General features: G+C 47.0%; 1 protein-coding gene across 7 annotated transcripts in view; it reads right to left on the bottom strand.

The window, feature by feature from the left end:
• The window catches only part of cars1 (cysteinyl-tRNA synthetase 1), a 124,455-nt gene that overhangs the window by 16,631 nt on the left and 87,708 nt on the right, over positions 1-20,116 (bottom strand). For all 7 annotated transcript variants that reach the window (XR_015080970.1, XM_086007676.1, XM_086007673.1 and 4 more), the window contains 4 exons: positions 18,509-18,589; positions 17,001-17,068; positions 13,731-13,790; positions 10,385-10,468 (listed from right to left, as the gene is read on the bottom strand). Coding sequence is in view for 6 of the 7 variants with exons in the window: in XM_086007676.1 (XP_085863802.1) it covers positions 10,385-10,468; positions 13,731-13,790; positions 17,001-17,068; positions 18,509-18,589 (293 nt within the window). In the remaining variant the exon portion in view is untranslated. The remainder of the gene's footprint in view (positions 1-10,384; positions 10,469-13,730; positions 13,791-17,000; positions 17,069-18,508; positions 18,590-20,116) is intronic.

The raw sequence follows: 20,116 nt of genomic DNA, 5'->3' as shown, positions 1-20,116 counted from the left end.
CAAACAGACCATGTAGGTACCAGGTCCAATCCCCTGTTTGTATTATCTGATCTCAACCAGGGTTGCAGTTGTGCAAGGAAGTCAGTCAGGATTGGGTTCAGCTGTGATGCTGTCCACAGATGATATCTTGATATTATCAAGGCAAGGCCCGCACATGAATACTGGCCACCTGGGCAAAGTACTGCAGGATGACCATAGAATCACAGAATGATACAGCACAGGCGGCCATTCGTGCCTCTTTGGAAGAGCTATCCAATTAATTCCACTCCCCTGTTCTTTTCCCATTTCCCTGTAATTTTTTTTCCTTCAAGTATTTATCTAATTCTCTTTTGAATGTTACTATTGAATCTTCTTCCACCACCCTTTCAGGCAGTGGATTCCAGATCACAACAACTCTTGTGTAAATTTTTTTTTGCTCATATTGCCTCTGGTTCTTTTACCAATCATCTGTGTCCTCTAGTTACCGACGCGCCTTATTTACTCTATCAAAACCATTCATATAATACCTCTATCAAATCTCCTCTTATCCTTCTCTATCCTAAGGAGAACGACCCCAGCTTCTCCAGATAACTGAAGTCCCTCATCCCTGGTACCATTCTAGTAAATCTCTTCTGCGCCCTCTCCAAGGCCTTGACATCCTTCCTGAAGTGCAGTGCTCAAATTGAACACAATTCTCCAGCTTAACCAGTGTTTTATAAAGATTTAGTATAACTTCCTTGCTTTTGTACTCTATTCCTCTATTAATAATGACAAGGATCCCTCTATTAATAATGACAAGGATCCCCTATGGTTTAAGAGCCTTCTCAATTTGTCCTGGCACCTTCAAAGATTTGTATACATACACTCCAGGTCTTCTGTTCCTGCACCCCCTTTAAAATTGTACCATTTAGTTCATACTGCCTCTCCCCATTCTTCCTACCAAAATGGATCACTTCACACTTCTCTGCCATGTGTCTGCCCAATTCACCAATCTATGTCCTCCTGAAGTCTGTTACTGTCCTCCTCATTGTTTGACATTTCCGAGTTTCGGATCATCTACAAACTTTGAAATTATGCCCTATATACCCAAGTCCAGGTCATCAATATAATCAAACACAGCAGTGGTCTTAATACCGACCCCTGGGGAACACCACTGTATACTTCCCTCTCGTCTGAAAAACAACCATTCACTACTGCTCTCTGCCCCTTAGCCAATTTTGTATCCATGCTGCCATGGGCTTTAATTTTGCTAACAAGTCTATTATGTGGTACTTTGTCAAACACCTCTTGAAAGTCCATATACACAACATCAACTGCACTTTCCTCATCAACTCTGTTACTTTAAAGAACTCAATCAAGTTAGTGAAACACAATTTGCCTTTAACAATTAAAAAAAGTGTTTATGGGATGTGGGCATCGCTGGCAAAGCCAGCATTTATTGCCCATCCCCAATTGCCCTGGACCACCTTCTTGAACCGCTGCAGTCCATGTGGTGAAGGTACTCCCACAGTGCTGTTAGGTAGAGAGTTCCAGGATTTTGGCCGAGCGACGATGAAGGATTGGCGATATACTTCTAAGTCAGGGTGGTGTGTGACTTGGAGGGGAACTTGGAGGTGGTGGTGTTCCCATGTGCCTGCTGGCCTTGTCCTTCGAGGTGGAAGAGGTCGCGGGTTTGGGAGGTGCTGCTGTGCATCTTGTAGATGGTACACACTGCAGCCATGGTACACCGGTGGTGGAGGGAGTGAATGTTTAAGGTGGTAGATGGGGTACCAATCAAACGGGCTGCTTTGTCCTGGATGGTGTCGAGCTTCTTGAGTGTTGTTGGAGCTGCACTCATCCAGGCAAGTGGAGATTATGCCATCACACTCCTTACTTGTGCCTTGTAGATGGTAGAAAGGCTTTGGGGAGTCAGGGGGTGAAACACATGCCGCAGAATACTTAGTCTCTGACGTGCTCTTGTTGCTGGTCCAGTTAAGTTTCTGGTCAATGGTGACCCCCAGGATGTTGATGGTGGGGGATTCGGCGATGGTAATGCCACTGAATTCAAGGGGCGGTGGTTAGACTCTCGCTTGTTGGAGATAGTCATTGCCTGGCACTTCTATGGCGCAAATATTACCTGCCACTTATCGGCCCAAGCCTGAATGTCATCCAGGTCTTGTTGCATATGGGCATGGACTGCTTCATTATCTGAGGAGTTGTGAATGGCACTGAACACTGTGCAGTCATCAGTGAATATCCCCATTTTTGACCTTATGTTGGAGGGAAGGTCATTGATGAAGCAGCTGAAGATGGTTGAGCCTAGGACACTGCCCTGAGGAACTCCTGCAGCGATGTCCTGGGGCTGTGATGATTGACCAGTCAATCACCACAACCATCTTCCTTTGTGCTAGGTATGACTCCAGCCAGTAGAGAGTTTCCCCCCCCCCCCCAATTCCCATTGACTTCAGTTTTACTAGGGCTCCTTCATGCCACACTCAGTCAAATGTTGCCTTGATGTCAAGGGCAGTCACTCTCACCTCACCTCTGGAATTCAGCTCCTTTGTCCATATTTGGGACTAAGGCTGTAATGAGGTCGGGAGCACAGTGGTTTTGGCGGAATCCAAATTGGGCACCAGTGAGCAGGTTATTGGCGAGTAAAAGTGAAGGAGGAAGAGACACGAAAAATAGTCTCCAGAATATTGATCTACTGTGACATTAGTCGCTGTTGACATGACATTTCCATAATCCTCCTAGTTCAGGAACCATCATGTGCAACCAAGTATTCCATCATCTCGATCCGTAAACATTACATGCTTGGAATATTAAATCATTGGCGAGATCATTTAATGAAGTTCTAGTAAGTCGTTGACCAGCTCAGAGATGAGACCATTTCCATCAATCTCTCAAGATATTGCTGTCCAAAAAGACACAACACCTTAAGTCAAGTAGGTCAACTCTGCACAAATACTGCTTTTAAAATCTACAGCACTCACTCTTGTCTGTTCATAAGAATGGTCAGCTAATCTGTCAATGCCACTTGTGAACTGCACGTCAAAAGATACATCAGTGCATTGCTCCTGTCCATTATCCCCAGGAGTTTCACTTTGATCAGCCCATTCCCCCACCCAGGGAGCCTCGCCTTCTGCTCCTCCCCTCAGATGACCCAGCTAAGACTGAGAACTGTCCAGGTGAGAAAAAAAATATAACTACTATCCTGTGGCTGCTTACACAACTGAACCTGTAATAGATCATCTGCAAATTGTGGAATCACTGAATCTACTTGTCAAGCTGGAGGTGGAAATCCAATATTCAAACACTCAAGGTCAAACACAGCTTTCCTGGTGAAAGAAACACAAGATCTAATGAGAGAAAGTTATTTATGCAGCTTCGTGAAAGCAACAGTGAAGAAGAGTTTTAGTTGCAGCCAGAGGCAAAACGATCCTTCCATGATCATGCTTCTTCGAAATATGAACTATTTTAACAACTAGAAATTGACATTTTTAAATCCTCGCCCCCTTCCCGATGGTGCTGACTTGTCCTGGTGTGTACGGTTCCATCAGTTACACTCTGGTACTTTGCTCAGATGACTTTTCTTCATTTGTGAGCCTGGATAGTGAGTACCAGCAGAGTATTTAATCTTACAGGACATCATATCTAAGCCCTGTTCTCACCAGATGACTACACACACACTTTCCAGCAAGAGTCACTGAATACAATCAGGAGGTGGGAACCAAGGCTTATTTTCCCTTCCCTGGTCTAGGGCACAAAGAATAATTGTATTAGTCACCAGTGTTACTCCAGACAAGATCAACTAGCACAGCACAGATCAAAGCTGTGGCAGCTGCAGTGCACAGGCGTATTACTGGTGGGGGGTACGAGATTATCTGCGTCAGCCGTGGCTCATTGGTAGCACTCTCGCCTTCGAGTCAGAAGGCTGTGGGTTCGAACCCCACTCTAGAGAGTTGATCACAAAATCTAGGCTGACACTCCAGTGAGCTACTGAGGGAGTGCTGCACTGTCGGAGGTGTCATTTTTCAGATGAAACATTAAACCGAGGGCCCAGTTTGCCCTCTCAGGTGGATGTAAAAGATCGTATGGCACTATTTTGAAGAAGAGCAGGGGAGGTCTACCGGTATCCTGGCCAATATGTATCCCTCAACCAACACCCAAAACAGATTATCTAGTTCATTATCACATTGCTGTTTGTGGGACCTTGCTGTGTGCAAATTGGCTGCTGTGTTTTCTACATTACAACAGTGACTACACTTTAAAAGTCCTTAGGTCATGAAAGTCGCTATATGCAAGTTGTTTCCTTTCTTCTTTACCTTTCCCAAACAGTGTCACTGCAACATCAGAGTTATACTGGAGATGCTGTGTCAGAGAAGTGTAGTACATAATGATACTTTTGACTCTATATCTGTAGCATAATCAAGGCATTAATTTGATTTATAGAACAGATCATCAACAAGTGCAAGAATTGTAGATTAAAGTTTTCAAAGAAATGGCCACAAGCAGGAGTTCTGGTGCTCAGGCTTGGGTCCAAAGCATGGGACGGTGAAAGTGGCTTGAGAAAATGAATGCTCCCCTCAAATGGTTCAGTTGATTAAGGAAGTGAGTAGCTGGCCCCTACAGACCAGAAAGTTAACTCCACTGAGTTCACAGATAGGGGAAAAATAAATCCAGCCAGAGTTCCTCCTCTTGAATGCTATCCAATGATTCCTACTGAGAGTACACCTGCCTGAACATCGACTGAGAACGGGTCAGGTTCAGCTGGGCTTGCCCACCAGTAGATGAATCCAGTGACACTTACTATCTGGGCTGAAACAAGAAGAATGGCCACTTGGGTGAGGTACTGGAGAGCACCGGCATCTGTGGAACTATTAGAATTGATGCCTTTAGGAGGACACAGCAAAAGCAGATAATGGCCTCCAACTAAATTTCTCTCTTTCCTCCTCTTGTTCAGACATTTATTCCAACTGGGGTACAGCTCCACAGACACCACCAGCCCTTCAGTTCCTTGCTCAAGTTTCCATTCTTTATCTGTGAGCCTTAGTTGTTAAGGATATTTCGTTATTGGAGGCATCACAGCCAAGCTTGATCATGTTCTCAGCTGGCCCCCACATGTACACATTCCAGCAGGATGCACTGTTGAATGATCAGGAGCCGCACCCTTAGCTGATATTCCCATACTTGCTGAGGGATGCTGAAACTAACTGTAGTACCCCTAACTGCTCTTCTGACTGAGATCAGCTATCTCAATACAGAGATTGGACTCTGGTCTTTCTGGTCTATAACATAGAAGATAGGAGCAGGAGTAAGCCATTCGGCCCCTCGAGCCTGCTCCGCCATTCAATGAGATCATGGCTGATCATCCAAATTCAGTACCCGGTCCCTGCTTTCTCTCCATATCCCTTGATCCCTTTAGCCTTAAGAAATATATCTAACTCCTTCTTGAATATATTTAATGAATTGGCCTCTACTGCCTTCTTTGGTAGAGAATTCCACAGGTTCACCACTCTCTGGGTGAAGAAATTCCTCCTCATCTCTGTCCTAAATGGCTTACCCCTTATCCTTAGACTGTGACCCCTGGTTCTGGACTCCCCGACCATCGGGAACATCCTTCCTGCATCTAGTCTGTCTAGTCCTGTTAGAATTTTATAAGTTTCAATGAGATCCCCTCTCATTCTTCTAAACTCCAGCGAGTACAAGCCCAATCGACCCAATCTCTCCTCATACGTCATTCCTGCCATCCCAGGTATCAGCCTGGTGAATCTTCGCTGCACTCCTTCCATGGCAAGAACATCCTTCCTCAGATAAGGCAACCAAAACTGCACACAATACTCAAGGTGTGGTCTCACCAAGTGATGCGCTATCAATTACTCATAAAAGACTGAGAGTTAGAAGAGTAACTAAAGGCTTTTATCAACAACAGAATGGAGGTCTGCCTCGAGTGGTCGACCGGTCCAGGATACCAAGGGCTGGGGAGCAGTCACCTTTATACTAGGACCTCTGGGAGGAGTCAGCCGAGGCATGTCCAGGCATGTACACAGTGGAATACAAACAGGACAAACAGGAATACAAACAGTGGTTTACCACATTCACCCCTTGTTTAAAATTGAGTCCGGCGGGGTGAAGTGTATTAAAAGTTAGTGTATTGGAGTCTCTCCAGAGGTCTTGTCTGCCGCTGTGATCGGCGTGGCGACGGCAGGGGTAGTGAAGCTTCCGGCGTCGAGTCCAGCGTAGGCTGTGGCACAGGCGTGTCGTCCTCGTAGATGTCGAGCGGGTCGCGGGGCCCAGGCCTGCCGTCTGCTGGGGCTGGATATCGGATCGTGGGGGGGGGGGGGGGTGGTAGTGGGCAGTGGGTTACTGTGGTCCCCGAGGGTGCAAGGTCTCTTATGGAGACTGTGTCCTCCCGCCCGTCCGGGTATGCGATGTAAGCATACTGGGGGTTGGCGTGGAGGAGGTCGACCCTCTCGACCAGGGGGTCCGTTTTATGGGTCCTCACGTGTCTTCTCAGTAGGACCGGCCCTGGGGACGTCAGCCATGGCGGTAGCGATGTCCCTGATGTGGACTTCCTTGGGAAGACGAACATTTTCTCATGAGGGGTGGCGTTAGTGGCAGTGCAGAGCAGTGACCGAATAGAGTGGAGCGCATCGGGGAGCACATCCTGCCAGCGGGAGGTTGGAAGGCCCCTAGACTTTAAGGCTAGCAGGACGGCCTTCCAAACTGTCGCATTTTCTCTTTCCACCTGTCCGTTCCCCCGGGGGTTGTAACTGGTGGTCCTGCTTGTGGCAATACCCCTAGTTAGCAGGTACTGACGGAGTTCGTCGCTCATAAACGATGAGCCCCGGTCGCTATGGATATAGCTGGGGAAGCCGAACAGGGTGAAGAGGTTGTTCAGACATTTAATGACCGTGGCACTGGTCATGTCCGGGCAGGGGAAGGCGAACGGGAAACGGGAGTACTCATCAATAATATTGAGGAAGTACACATTGCGGTCGGAGGAGGGGAGAGGCCCTTTAAAATCAACGCTCAGGCGCTCGAAGGGGCGAGTGGCTTTTATCAGGTGAGCCCTGTCTGGTCTATAAAAGTGTGGTTTGCACTCAGCGCAGACTTGGCAGTTCCTGGTCATGGTCCTGACCTCCTCAATAGAGTAAGGCAGGTTGCGGGCCTTGATGAGGTGGAAGAACCTGGTGACCCCCGGGTGGCAGAGGTCATTGTGGAGGACCCGTAGTCTATCGATCTGCGCGCTGGCGCAGGTGCCACGCGATAGCGCATCCGGGGGTTCGTTTAGCTTCCCGGGCCGGTACAAGATCTCGTAGTTGTAGGTGGAAAGTTCGATTCTCCACCTCAAGATCTTGTCATTTTTGATTTTGCCCCTCTGCTTGTTGTTGAACATAAAAGCAACTGAACGCTGGTCAGTGAGCAGGGTAAATCGTTTTCCGGCCAGGTAGTGCCTCCAATGACGCACAGCCTCCACAATCGCCTGGGCCTCCTTCTCAACAGCGGAGTGTCTGGTCTCCGGGCCTTGGAGGGTTCGTGAAAAGAAGGCCACGGGTCTCCCCGCCTGATTGAGGGTAGCGGCCAGGGCAAAGTCGGACGCGTCGCTTTCCACCTGGAAGGGGATGGATTCGTCCACTGCGTGCATGGTGGCTTTGGCAATGTCCTCCTTGATACGGTGGAAGGCTAAGCGGGCCTCTGCCGTCAAGGGAAAAAAGAGGTGGACTTGATCAGCGGACGGGCCTTGTCCGCATAGTAGGGGATCCACTGGGCGTAATAGGAGAAAAACCCTAGGCACCTCTTCAGGGCCTTGAGGCAGTGGAAGTTCCATAAGGGGACGCATCCGGTCGGGGTCGGGGCCGATGACTCCGTGTTCCACAACACAGCCAAGGATGGCGAGGCGGTTTGTGCGGAATATGCACTTCTCCTTGTTATATGTCAGGTTTAGGAGTTGGGCGGTGCGGAGGAATTTTTCGAGGTTTGCGTCATGGTCCTGCAAGTCACGGCCGCAGATGGTCACATTGTCCAGATATGGGAAAGTGGCCTGCAACGCATTTTGATCTACCATCCGGTCCATCTCCCTTTGGAAGATGGAGACCCCGTTGGTGACGCCAAAGGGAACCCTAAGGAAGTGATAGAGGCGGCCGTTTGCCTCAAAGGCAGTGTACTGGCGGTCCTCAGGGCGGATGGGGAGCTGGTGGTACGCTGATTTCAGGTCAATGGTCGAGAAGACGCGGTACTGCGCGATCTGGTTGACCATATCAGCTATACGGGGGAGTGGGTAGGCGTCCAGCAGGGTGTAGCGATTTATTGTCTGGCTGTAGTCGATGACCAGGCGCTGCTTCTCGCTGGTCTTAACGACCACAACCTGGGCTCGCCAGGGGCTGGTGCTGCCCTCAATAATCCCTTCTTTCAGGAGCCGCTCCACTTCGGTTTTAATGAAAACCCTGTCCCCGGCACTGTATCGCCTGCTCTTTGTGGCGATGGGCTTACAGTCGGGGGTGAGGTTAGCAAACAGTGGTGGGGGGGTGACTCAGTGTGGAGAGGTTGCACCTGGTGCGCGGCGGGCAATTTGGAAGCTGCTGGCTGCGGACTGTGAGTGGGGGTAGGGGTCCACCGTACGCCATCGTAACACTTTTAAGGTGGCACTGAAAATCTAACCCCAGCAGGACGGCAGCGCAGAGGTCAGGCAGGACCAGAAGTTTAAAATGATCGTACACGGTCCCGTCTACTACGAGTGTCACCACGCAGTAGCCGCCGATGTCCGCCGACTGGGACTCGGAGGCCATAGAAATCCGCTGTTGCGCAGGCAGGACTGGGAGAGAGCAACGCCGCACCGTGTCGGGGTGGATGAAGCTCTCCGTGCTCCCAGAGTCAAAAAGGCAGATTGTATCGTGACCATTTACCTTAATGTCCATTGTGGAACTGGCCAGTTGGTGCGGTCTCGCTTGGTCCAGTGTAACGGATGCCAGCGTAGGGGTCGGTGTGTCGCTGCGGGTATCAGATGAGGCGGTGTCGGGGGCCTGCTGCGTCCCGACTGTCGTCCAAGATGGTGGCGTCCATGATCCCCATGTGGCTGGAGGCGTCCAAAATGGCTGCTGTACCGGTGATTCGCACACGGCCGGGGAGGTCCAAAATAGCGGCCCGCATGGCCCACACGCGGCGCTGCTGGGGTTCGGGGTGGCTTTGGCCCTGCAGACGCTAGCGTAGTGTCCCTTCTTCCCGCAGCCCGAGCAGATCGCGTTTTTCGCCGGGCAGCGCGCTCTGGGGTGTTTTGCCTGGCCACAGAAGTAGCATTTCTGGCCTTGGGGCACTGCTGTCTGGCCTTGGGACACTGCTGCGGTAGTTGGGCCGTTGTTGGGGTGTGGCTGGGGTGGCACGGCGCTATGAGGCGGTCCTACCGTGTCCCAGGCTGTCATTCCCCGCGGCGTCCACGGTGCAGAGGAGTAGGCATCCATGCCCTGGTAGGCTGCATCCAACGATAGTGCGAGTTCAGAGGCCTTGTTGAGGTCGAGGTTACTCTGCTCCAACAGTCGCTGTCGTGTGTAATTGGATCTGTGGCCCGCTACAAAAGCGTCCCGGATAAGTTCCTCTGTGTACACGGCGGCCTTTACATCCTTACAACCACAGGCCCGGCCAAGCACAGACAGTGCCTGAAGGTATTCCACGGTCGATTCCCCAGGTTGTTGTTTACGACTCCCCAGGAGGTGCCTGGCGTACACTTCGTTCACTGGGCGCGTGTACTGGTCCTTGAGGAGCTTGATAGCATCCGCGTACGAGGTCGCGTCTTGGATGACCGAGTACACTCGGTGGTTCACTTTGGAGGTCAGGACATCCAGTTTGTCCTCGTCCGATTTGATTGCTTCGGAGGCGGTCAGGAATTTTTCGAAACACTTAAGCCAGTGAGTAAACTTGGTGGATGAGTCCGCCTCCCGATGATCTAAGTCCAGGCATGCTGGTGTGAGGATCTTCTCCATTATAAAAATGTTGTTAATAAAATTGATGCGCTATCAATTACTCATAAAAGACTGAGAGTTAGAAGAGTAACTAAAGGCTTTTATCAACAACAGAATGGAGGTCTGCCTCGAGTGGTCGACCGGTCCAGGATACCAAGGGCTGGGGAGCAGTCACCTTTATACTAGGACCTGTGGGAGGAGTCAGCCGAGGCATGTCCAGGCATGTACACAGTGGAATACAAACAGGACAAACAGGAATACAAACAGTGGTTTACCACACCAAGGCCCTGTACAACTGCAGCAAGACATCCTTGTTCCTGTACTCAAACCCTCTCGCTACGAAGGCCAACATACCATTTGCCTTCTTGACCGCCTGCTGCACCTGCATGCTTACCTATATACCTTTTTTAGACACTGTCTTTACCTAAGGCAGTAGGTAAGCTCAGCTCCACATCCTTCAAAATACTTACATTCTCATCAAACTTGGAATACTTGTCTTTTTCTAAAATGAACATCTCGCTGGGAGGGATTTTCATCTTGGCCAGTTTCACTGCCTGTGGGGAGATAAATAGTATAAGTTAGTCAGAGTCAGTGTTTCTTTAACATCTCCTGCATTTATGTAATATGATCCCCTGTACCCGAAGCAAGTAGAGATCGTATTGTTTGGTCTGGTAGAATCAGAATTTAGCATTCCAGTCTTCTGCTGCGCTGCTCCACTGCACCACACATCTGGTGCAATCTCTGCATCTGCTGGCCTCTCCCAGGTGGCTAGTATTTACAAAAACATTTTTCTGGATTTTCTGTCCTGGTGAACGGAATAGTGGCAAAATGGGGGCAGAAAGGCATACCGACCCATTACCTGACCTAAATCTGCCTCCTGTCGCTTCTCCCAGGATGCCAACTGGCCAGTCCACCTACCGCATGCAAGTGGTGGCGTGAGGCACTGGTGAAGTCAGGCAGTAGTCTCCAAGGTAGTGGGAGGAAGGTCCCAAATTCCTATGATGGAGGAAGACGGCTATATAGTGGCCTCTTCACCTTCCATTTTGCCCCCTACCCAGCATTTACCCGCTGAAGGCCTTGGTATCAGTTGAGGCTCTCAGCTGTTGAAGTCTTTGGGGCCTTTCTGATTCTGTCTCTTCTGGTGCTGCATGGGTCGCTGACAGGCTCCCACTTGCTAGTGGGGATCCAAACTGGGCTGGGATCAAAACGGGGTCAGGGTGGCCTGAGTAAATCACACCCTTACCTTGTAGGGGCAGCAAGTGGGGAATGAACCCTGGTGTCTGATTGCAGTATAGCTCATCTGAGGTTTCTCATTGGTTCATTCACTTCACTGTTTCTCAGGTTCCTAAGGGAAAATAATTACGCCTGAGCTTTCAGATCGGTTTATTGTGCAGAAAAAAACCGTTTCATTGTTTTAGTGTTTATGCTCTTTAGTGTTTCAGGAAAAACAATTTCAGCCATGGCAGTTCCCTGCTCCCTAACGTCAGCCACCAGTTTATTGTTTCCTGATCTCCCGTTACCTCCAGGGTTCAACCTTGCTCATACTTTATGAACGGCTTAGTTTAGGCCTCAACTGCTGCTTAGGCCAGTTCCCTCCCCATTCCTGAGAAGAGCTTGTATAGATTTAAAAGAACCTATGGGTGCCTGTTCAGCCTCTCCCTTCCCTGCTGGCTGTGGACTTGCACTCTATGATGGACCTTAGAACTTGCCTCTACATTTCTGCTCACTCATGACATCATACCCATCTCAATTTGCCAAAGTTTTCTGTTCTGTCTGGCCAGACTCTGCCCGTCTGTGACCTCAGGCCTTTAGACCCTTTACATGAATACATTTATAATTACTTGACTTTCTTTGGAAAAATCAACTGCACCTAATGGTAAGATTTTTTTTGATTTAAAGAGTTTATTTTGTACTAAAACACACAGTTTAGGACATCTTCTTGCAAAAGGCAAGATCACAAGTTAGATGAGGAAATCCATTCAGCTTGTCTTAACTCATCTATCCAGTCCGACCCATCACAATGTCCAACCATTTGTTAAATGATCCAACGTATTTATCTCAATTACCACATTTGGAAGCGCATTCCCGGTTTTGATCTGTGTCCTGACATCAGTCTTAATAAGCCTTTTATTAGTTTTAATAATCTGCTTCCCCATATCCTAATGTGACAGGTTGGTTTGAGATAAATTATTTTAACTCACTTAATTTTTGCATTTCTACCATTTTCAGAGTACCAGTTGATCTCACATGGGGTTGCATACAGGGAGCAAAACCAAATGTAGGCTTCAGATGAGCCAGTGTTAGAGGGCAGAGAATAATTGGACCAGAGTGTGCAGATGTAATTCAGTCCCCATTTTAATATCATGTCATTATTTTTATGATACTTTGATTTTATATTATTTATAATTAGCACAACTTAAGGCAATTTAGGATGGAGAAGTAGAATTGGTTGGAGCATTGGAGTTTTTCTGCGCTAAAGGTTAAGGAGCTGGGAGACATGAAACAGAGATGCTATTAGTAGGAGTGTGTAATTACAACGTGGCAATTTACATGGAAGTTTCCATTATAAACAGACAGGAATTTATAATGGAAATGTTGAAACAAAAATGTGACAAAAACAAGTAGTAAGGTTTTGCAGACAGGAAGTACACGCACACAAGATTTTAAGTATATTATAGATATACAACATCTGCTCAAAGGAAGATAAGGAATGGGGAGACTTTTGTTGTACAAAACAAAAGTGCATAAGAGACTTCATAGTGCTGCACTTCAAAATGACCAATTTCCACATGATCTGCATGTGTTACAATGATAAACTGGCACCTGGATTAAAGCAAACACAATTATTATTTGTTCAACTCCTTGCTGCCAACTGCAATAGATTGACAGGCAATGGGGGAGGGGAGCAGCCTGTCACCTTGTTCTCAATCAAGTCGTCTGCAATTTTATTGATCTGCATTTGGAGTGACAGTGGACTTTTATTTAAAGGTCAAAGGGTTGTGAAGGGAGTACATGATCTGTCCTGTGATTTTCTATGGAATGGAAAGCTAAATAATTCAAGCCAAGAACTTAACCTACACAAGCAAGAGGTCATCTATGAGCAGGTATTGCTAAATCCCAAATTAGCTTTTCCTGCAATTCTGTGTACCCCTCTAAAAGGGTTGAACTTCCCACAAAAAGTCAATTACTACAAGCTTTGGGGAGCTAAAAAGGTTGGTGATCACTGTTTATGCAATCAGAATGGTAAGGGTGCTATTAACCTTCAACAGGCATTTCAGTTGCATGTTTTGGTACTGTTAGAAGTTAAGCACAAGTGTGTAACAATCCCAACCTCCCACAACCCGGATGCCTCCCAACACCCACATACACACATTTTTCTTTAGGAAGGATCACTGAATTGAAATGAGGAGCGGCCCGTCTGGCTGATTTTCCTTGCCCTAGCCTAGAAGCACCAATTGTCGTGTCCTAGCTCCCACCCCAGTTGAGATCAGCTAATTCAGCACAGACTGGAAATCAAACCTGGGACCTTCCTGGTCTGAATGACTCAGCTGCTCACTGGGATTCCAACACCCAGTGCTGTTTTAATGTAAATGTCTCAGTCTGCTGACTCTTCACTGCAGGGTTGAAGTTTAAGGTAATATAAAGGTGAAATCAAAGTATCTGCACTGAGCTATGTAAGTGATCAGCCAGGTTCTTACTCTCTACTTCCCTCTTTTTAATTTAAATGACGCCCATCAGACCAGATGCAACAGACCAGAAAAGTTGTGTAAAAACCAACTGCACAGGCTGCTCTGATAGTCTGCATCAAGTCCCCACCTCCTGTTGTCGCTTTTTCTTGGCTGCCTCTTCCTTCTTCCTCTTTTTCTCTTCTTCAATCTGTTGAAGGAACAGCACAGTTAAAAGGCTTCAATTACGATAAACACAATGGCCTAGAAACGTGCAGCCTTACCGCAGGCCATTAAGGCCCGTGCAACGCAGACTTGATGCCACGTCTGCAAACTTCGACCTTTTCGCTGAGTTTACTGCCGGGTCCTAAGCACACTCAGAAAAGTGTGCATGAAGCAGACCGACAGAGATGCTGTCAGTGCTTCTTAAAGAGACACACACCTCTTTCAGGTAAGTTTGAATTTAAGCTTTTGGACTTAAAAAAAAATATTTTATTGAAGTAGCGGCTTGGTGCAATAGATGTTAAAAGTTTTTAAAGTGTGCAGGGAGTGCTGCTGGACGCTTGCAAGGCTTTGGATGGTAAAGGAAGGGCTCGGAGAAGACAGAAAATGCTGGAAATACTCAGCAAGTGAGGCAGCATCCTTGGAGAGAGAAACAGAGTTAATGTCTCAGGTAGAGATGCTGCATGACCTGCTGAGTATTTCCAGCATTTTCTTCTTTTATTTCAGATTTCCAGCATCCGCTCGCAGAGGGAAGAGGAAGACGCAGAACAGGAGGAAGTGGAAGGAAGGATGCCACCCAGACAGCCCCTTTCTGGCCAGGATATCTGTGATGGAATCATCCACCTGCTGTACCAGTGACCACAACCCCAATTCCCCTTTCAACATTTGTCCCACACCTTACTTTCCCTTTGTTACTGACCCTCACAGCGTCCTCCTGGCCACAATGCTGAAACAAAAGCCACCACAAAGCAAACTTTCCAATCCAACTTTGTACATCTATCCATCCAATATGACATCAAGAAATCAACTAATCACCCATGTGCATTCCCTTCATGACTGTCTTGTGCGCGCCTTTGGCTATCCTAGTGATTTCACATAGTGCTACCCCAGTGGCTGCAGCATGGCTGGTGGAGGGCTGCTGACTTTCAGTGGGGGGCCACTGTAGATGGCCTTGTCGGACAACTTTGAGGAGCTGGTGGCTGGAGTGTAAAATCGAGTGACTGTTTCTTCTTCTTCACGTTCCTCTCCCTCTTCTTGGTCAACCACTGGCTGGGCAGACTGCATTACTTGGGTGTGTGAAATGAGGAAGGCACAAGGGTAGAGTTGTGGTGAGGGGAGGGTGGGAAAGCAAGAGCTGCATGCTTACACCATGTGCATCTTGTAAATCAGAAGGTATTGTGGGATGAGGGGGAAGTGGGATGCGAGAAAAAGGATAACGCATGGAGATACTGCATCTTGCATTCTTTCAGCCCTGCCGAATGGCCAGCACCGTCTCTGCCAAGGGGGCGAGGTGAAGCTAGGAATGGGAGGTGTACCTCGTGTTTGGTACAGATTGTTGGTAAGTGAGTGATTAGAGGGAGGGTGGTTGTGCAATGAGCAGTGTGTGAGGCTAGTGGTGCAATTGGTGGGAGACGGCTTTTGAAGATGCATTCACTGACCTTGACCACTGGTCTGAGGTCATGAAGCTTCTTTGGGCACTGGAACCAGGTCATTGGGGCGACACTGCTGGCAGTGATGCCCTCGGTGATCTGGTCCCACATCGTTCTTTCTGGAGGGCCTCCTGGCCCCTGTGGGTAAAGGACCTCTTGTGAAGTGTTGACCCGCTGCACAAAGCTGGAGTGCTGCGTGCGAGACCTTGGGTGCCCCTCCCTTGGCTTGTTGAGCCAATAGCGTTACCATTTTTTTTAAGGTACGGAAGGTAGTTCAGCTTTAAGAGCTGAAGACTGCCATTTGGGAATTATTTTGGATTTTTTTTTCAGAAGGCAGTTGAGCTCTAAGGGCTAAAAACTGCCTCTTTTTAAATGATTTTTATTTTTTTCATTTTAGAAGGTAATTCCCCTTTAAGAGACCAACAATGCTTTCTAAAATTACAGCCTTGCTTCAAGACAATGCTGCTTTTGCTTCAGGGACATTATGGCCACGTTACATTGGGTCTCCTGCTGAGAGTTGCGCTGGAAAACCAGTCTTGCATGGTAGGTTTAGCGCTACGCTAATTTAAATTAGCAGGCATCTGCGCTATGATTTTGGGCGACCGTTAGCTGCGGCCCGCGGTGGCACTGCCAGGTTTCCAACCTACTGCAATTTCTAGGCCAATGTTTTCTATTTAACAAACAGGTAAGACCAATGTTTCTCAGACTGCAAAGTGTCTCCATCTTACATCAGTCCTTTGTGACATATTTTCCATCTGATTTTCTCTCTAGAAGACACTGGCTTGCACTGGGTGTGGCTCTACAGGTGTCAAAGCCTTATGGTACCTTGTCCAAATGGCTACTCTCCATGTGCGAGTCTATGCAGTGTCAGCAGTGTGTTACATTGTGCAGAACATCACTGAGCCTGATCTGATCCGATCCTCACAGATAGATTTTCCACTGGGAGGGGCGGGGGGCTGAAAAGCGCTATGGAGCAAGAAACCTGGCTGTATTAACCGCCCCTTAATTTAGGGTGCTGAGGTAAATTGTATAACCCTGGCTGCGATTAGCTAACTCAGTAGAGACGTTCTGATCTGTGTGGTTTTGTAAACTATAGGAGCAGCCTATTTCATTTTCATTTATCAGAAACAAAACACAATATTTAGACTCTCGCAGTCCCAGAAAACCTGAGGCCCTCTATGGTCAGTGACTTTACCAGAATGGAAAATTTTACTCACCAGTTATATTGGTCGGAGCAAGGGAAGTTACTCTTGGCTTTGATGAAACTTAAAAATGAAACAACCGGTCAGCTTGTGAGCATAAATGCCTGTCACTCTGATCTGCCACGAGGTCTAATTTTTAAAAATTTGTTTATGGGATGTGGGCGTCGCTGGCAAGGCCAGCATTTATTGCCCCTCCCTAATTGCCCTAATGCTCACTAAAGCTTCCTCTAGTGCATTGACTGGGCTCTTCATTACAAAAGGAACATTCAGTTTGAGCCAGGTTCAAAGAAAATCTTGCTCCGCAAGTGATTAACAAGCTACCAGTGTCTGCCAGTCCTACCCAGCATAAAATTGACAGGGGGCTGTGGTAGGGTCCTGGTGCGGAAGGATTGATCCTTCTGCTGTTACATACATTTCTAAGGTGGTAGAGGCTTTGTGTGGAACAGTTTACCAAGAGCCTCAAACCGGGCTAATGATCATGCAACTTGTTCATCGCTTTGTGCTCCATTGGATACTTTTACCTCTTCAACATGACAGAAATCAGCAACCCATGGAGTTGCATTTTACCTTTTTCTTCTCTTCACGCTCCCTCAGCAATGTCTCTCTGTCCACCAACTTCACCACAGTGGGTAGCCCTGCAAAAGCACACCAAACCATCAGCAAACCTTCAGTCACACAAGTAGACTTCTCCTTCTCTCCTCTTCTGAAGGTGTTAACTGGTTGGAGTAGAGTACCATGGGAGTGGGCAGTCTTCCAACAATTAGCTCAAGTGGTTATTCTTCATGTCTGAGCACAAGAGCATCCTATACAGCCGATCCTGATCCTGCCCTCAATAAACACCAATAACACGTGTACGTTCCAGCAGGGGTTAGAATCAGGAGCAGAAACCCAGGGTGACTTTGTTCTCACTCTACCATGAGCCCTAAGGCAAATTAGAGCACGCCAACTGTTATCCTGGAATCTGTTGCTCAGTGCTATGCCAGACAGTCAAATGTTAAACATTAGCTTTTCCACAGAACATCACACAACAGGAATAAAGTTATCTAAATAATGTTCCACATTAACCAGGTCATGGCTCTTCAATTGTCCTGATCATGCCCTTACTTGTCCACACATGCACATTTTCTACCATGGATCACTGGTTAATAATATGGATAAAGATCTCAAGCTGATTTTTTTTTTCTTCCTAACCAAACAGCTCTACAGCTAACTGTAGAGCTCCAACTCAGCAGACTGGGGATTAAACCTGGTACTCTTTTGTCTATGTGATTCAGCTACTCACTGCATTAACTTGATTAAGCTATAGAAACAACACTTTCTTTTTAAAAGTCATCCTGAAGTTACCCCAATAGCTCGGGATGCAATTGCACCATAGCAACGTAAACCAGAGTATCCAGGTTCAACCCCCGTCAATGCTGAATTAGCTGATCTCAGCCAGGGCAGCAGTTAGGAATATTTAAGTAAGCCTCGGTGCCCCTTGGATAGGAAGTGAGGTGGGGGAAAACATTTTTTAACCAAGGTTTCCAGCAATATTGTCCATTTTAGTGCAGTAGAAAGTGCTCTTCTGCAGACTGAAATTGAGGCACACAGTTGGAGTAGAGTAGAGGAATCTTCATTCTGAATCTAACTGGTACCAAGTGAAAATGCACCAAGCCATATCCACAGTTAACAGAATCAAAAAATGCAGTGGAGCAGATAAGAAAACCATGGGGCCCTTTCCAGGAGGGAGCAGGGAGGATGGTGATGATGTGTTTTTTTTTTTAAATTGAGCAACCTGGCTGAAGGTTGAAAAGAGAAGGATAAAAGACCTCATGATCAGGTGATGCCAAGTTTGATTTCAAAAACCTGTAGGATGTAAGACAAAGAGGGAAGAAGTTTCTCAGTTTCACGGTACTGGTAAAGAATACTGGGAAAAATGGTGCGATGATTATTGAGTTCAATACCGTTGGGACACAATTATTTTGTTATTGTGTGATTGTGCGATGATCTCACAACACACTCAGTGACGTAGAAGTTGGCAAAATCCATAATGATAACCTCTAGGCTGACTAGACTCAGCATGTTCGGCTCAGTACCTTCATGGTCTTCAAAGCGAACTCCAAGCTCTGGAAGGATGTTGTCTCGAAGGCCATCACACAGCTGCAGAACCTCACTCACTGTAACACAGAAGGAGTTAGTCAATGCATACCCATTTCAGATAGTGTCAGAGTCAGGCTGTACCTGTGCCCTAATAATCAAAACAGAACATTTCACACTCCAAACTGTTTCCTTTCCCTTCCTGCATGTTTATCAAGGTGAGAGATATTAGTGTTTGGAAATACTTTTTTTTTTACCCTTATATTAGTATTATTATTAAGCAGTGTAAAGTTCCCTCCACACTGTCCCATGAAGCACTCCCAGATGAGGTACAGATGGAGAGTGAAGCTCTCTTTACACTGCTCCAACATGATGTCTTAACCCCAACCTTAGAAGAGTGCCTCCTGCATCAGTATGACAGTTCTATATCTAGCAGCTACCCATGCTGGTCCATGATTGTGGCAGTGTTAAGTTCTGCATGATGGGTTCGTACCAACCTGGACCAGGGCTGAAACTCAATTCACTTTAGGACTAAACAGCGAGAGACAAAATTATCATCCAGTCAAATTGGATTGGATTCAACACCCAGGTCACAGGGATCAAAGGACAGTAACTGAATGTGCAATCCAATTCCTCCTTGTAACTATTTCCTATTGAGGACTCAAGTTTCTCAGTCCATATAATGAACATGTTTTGGACCAGTTTTTGCAAAATTACATCATCTCAACAAACTTGAAACAGAATACAAAAATGTCACAACCTTGTTTGAGGGTGAACTGGTGATTCAGATAACTCAATCAGGACCGTTATTCAACCTCCAATTCCCCCGTAGGACTGCACTCCAAGTCACTGAGACATTTCAATGGTGTGATAATAAATTGCTTTACAAGTATTTTGTTCAGTCACATCCCCCCTCGACCCTCTCATTCTCTTCCCTAAAGCAGATTTGTTTTATACATTTTTTTAAAAACTTAACTTTGGGGGAGAAAGGAGAGAGTTTCTGTTTAGATGAAATGTTGTGGGACTAGTGAAAAACTTTCCTGATTGCATGCCTTTAGCTTGTTTAATCCCGAACAGAGCATGGACAAGTGGGACAAGACTTGACTATGACCTGGCCACCCAAAATCCCTAATCACCCACTCCCGATCCAACAAAAACAGAGTGTTGGAAATACAGCTCGTCAGTCAGCAGCTGTATAGAAAAAAGGGACATTGTTGTGAGAGATTGTGCCGGAGTTGCTCAGGGAGGGTTTACTGGCTCTGTTGCGCCTTTATTTTAAACCTCCATTGAACCTCTTTACAGTTCCTCCTACAGGAGGTACATTCCACAGCCAGTGGGAGAAGCTGATGCCCAAATTACAGGCCTTGATCCTTCTCGAGTCTGCAGTTTTCCTTCCCTACAGGGTTATCACTGCAAGCATTTCTTCCAAATAGCCTAGAGGAGATCAGTACCGTGGCATATTTACAGCTGCAAGCAGCATCTAGATCATTTGTCTCTATGACCTATAACATTTTAGACAACAATACTGGTTGTCTGCCAGTGCATCATGTATCGACCTTGATAGTTGCTCTAATAATATTGTACATCTGCTGTAACCTGGAGCATGT

Source organism: Somniosus microcephalus, chromosome 15, assembly GCF_052327205.1.
Source record: "Somniosus microcephalus isolate GS21.2 chromosome 15, FLI_Smic_1.0, whole genome shotgun sequence".
NCBI lineage: Eukaryota > Metazoa > Chordata > Chondrichthyes > Squaliformes > Somniosidae > Somniosus > Somniosus microcephalus.
This window is presented reverse-complemented; position numbering and strand designations above follow the sequence as displayed.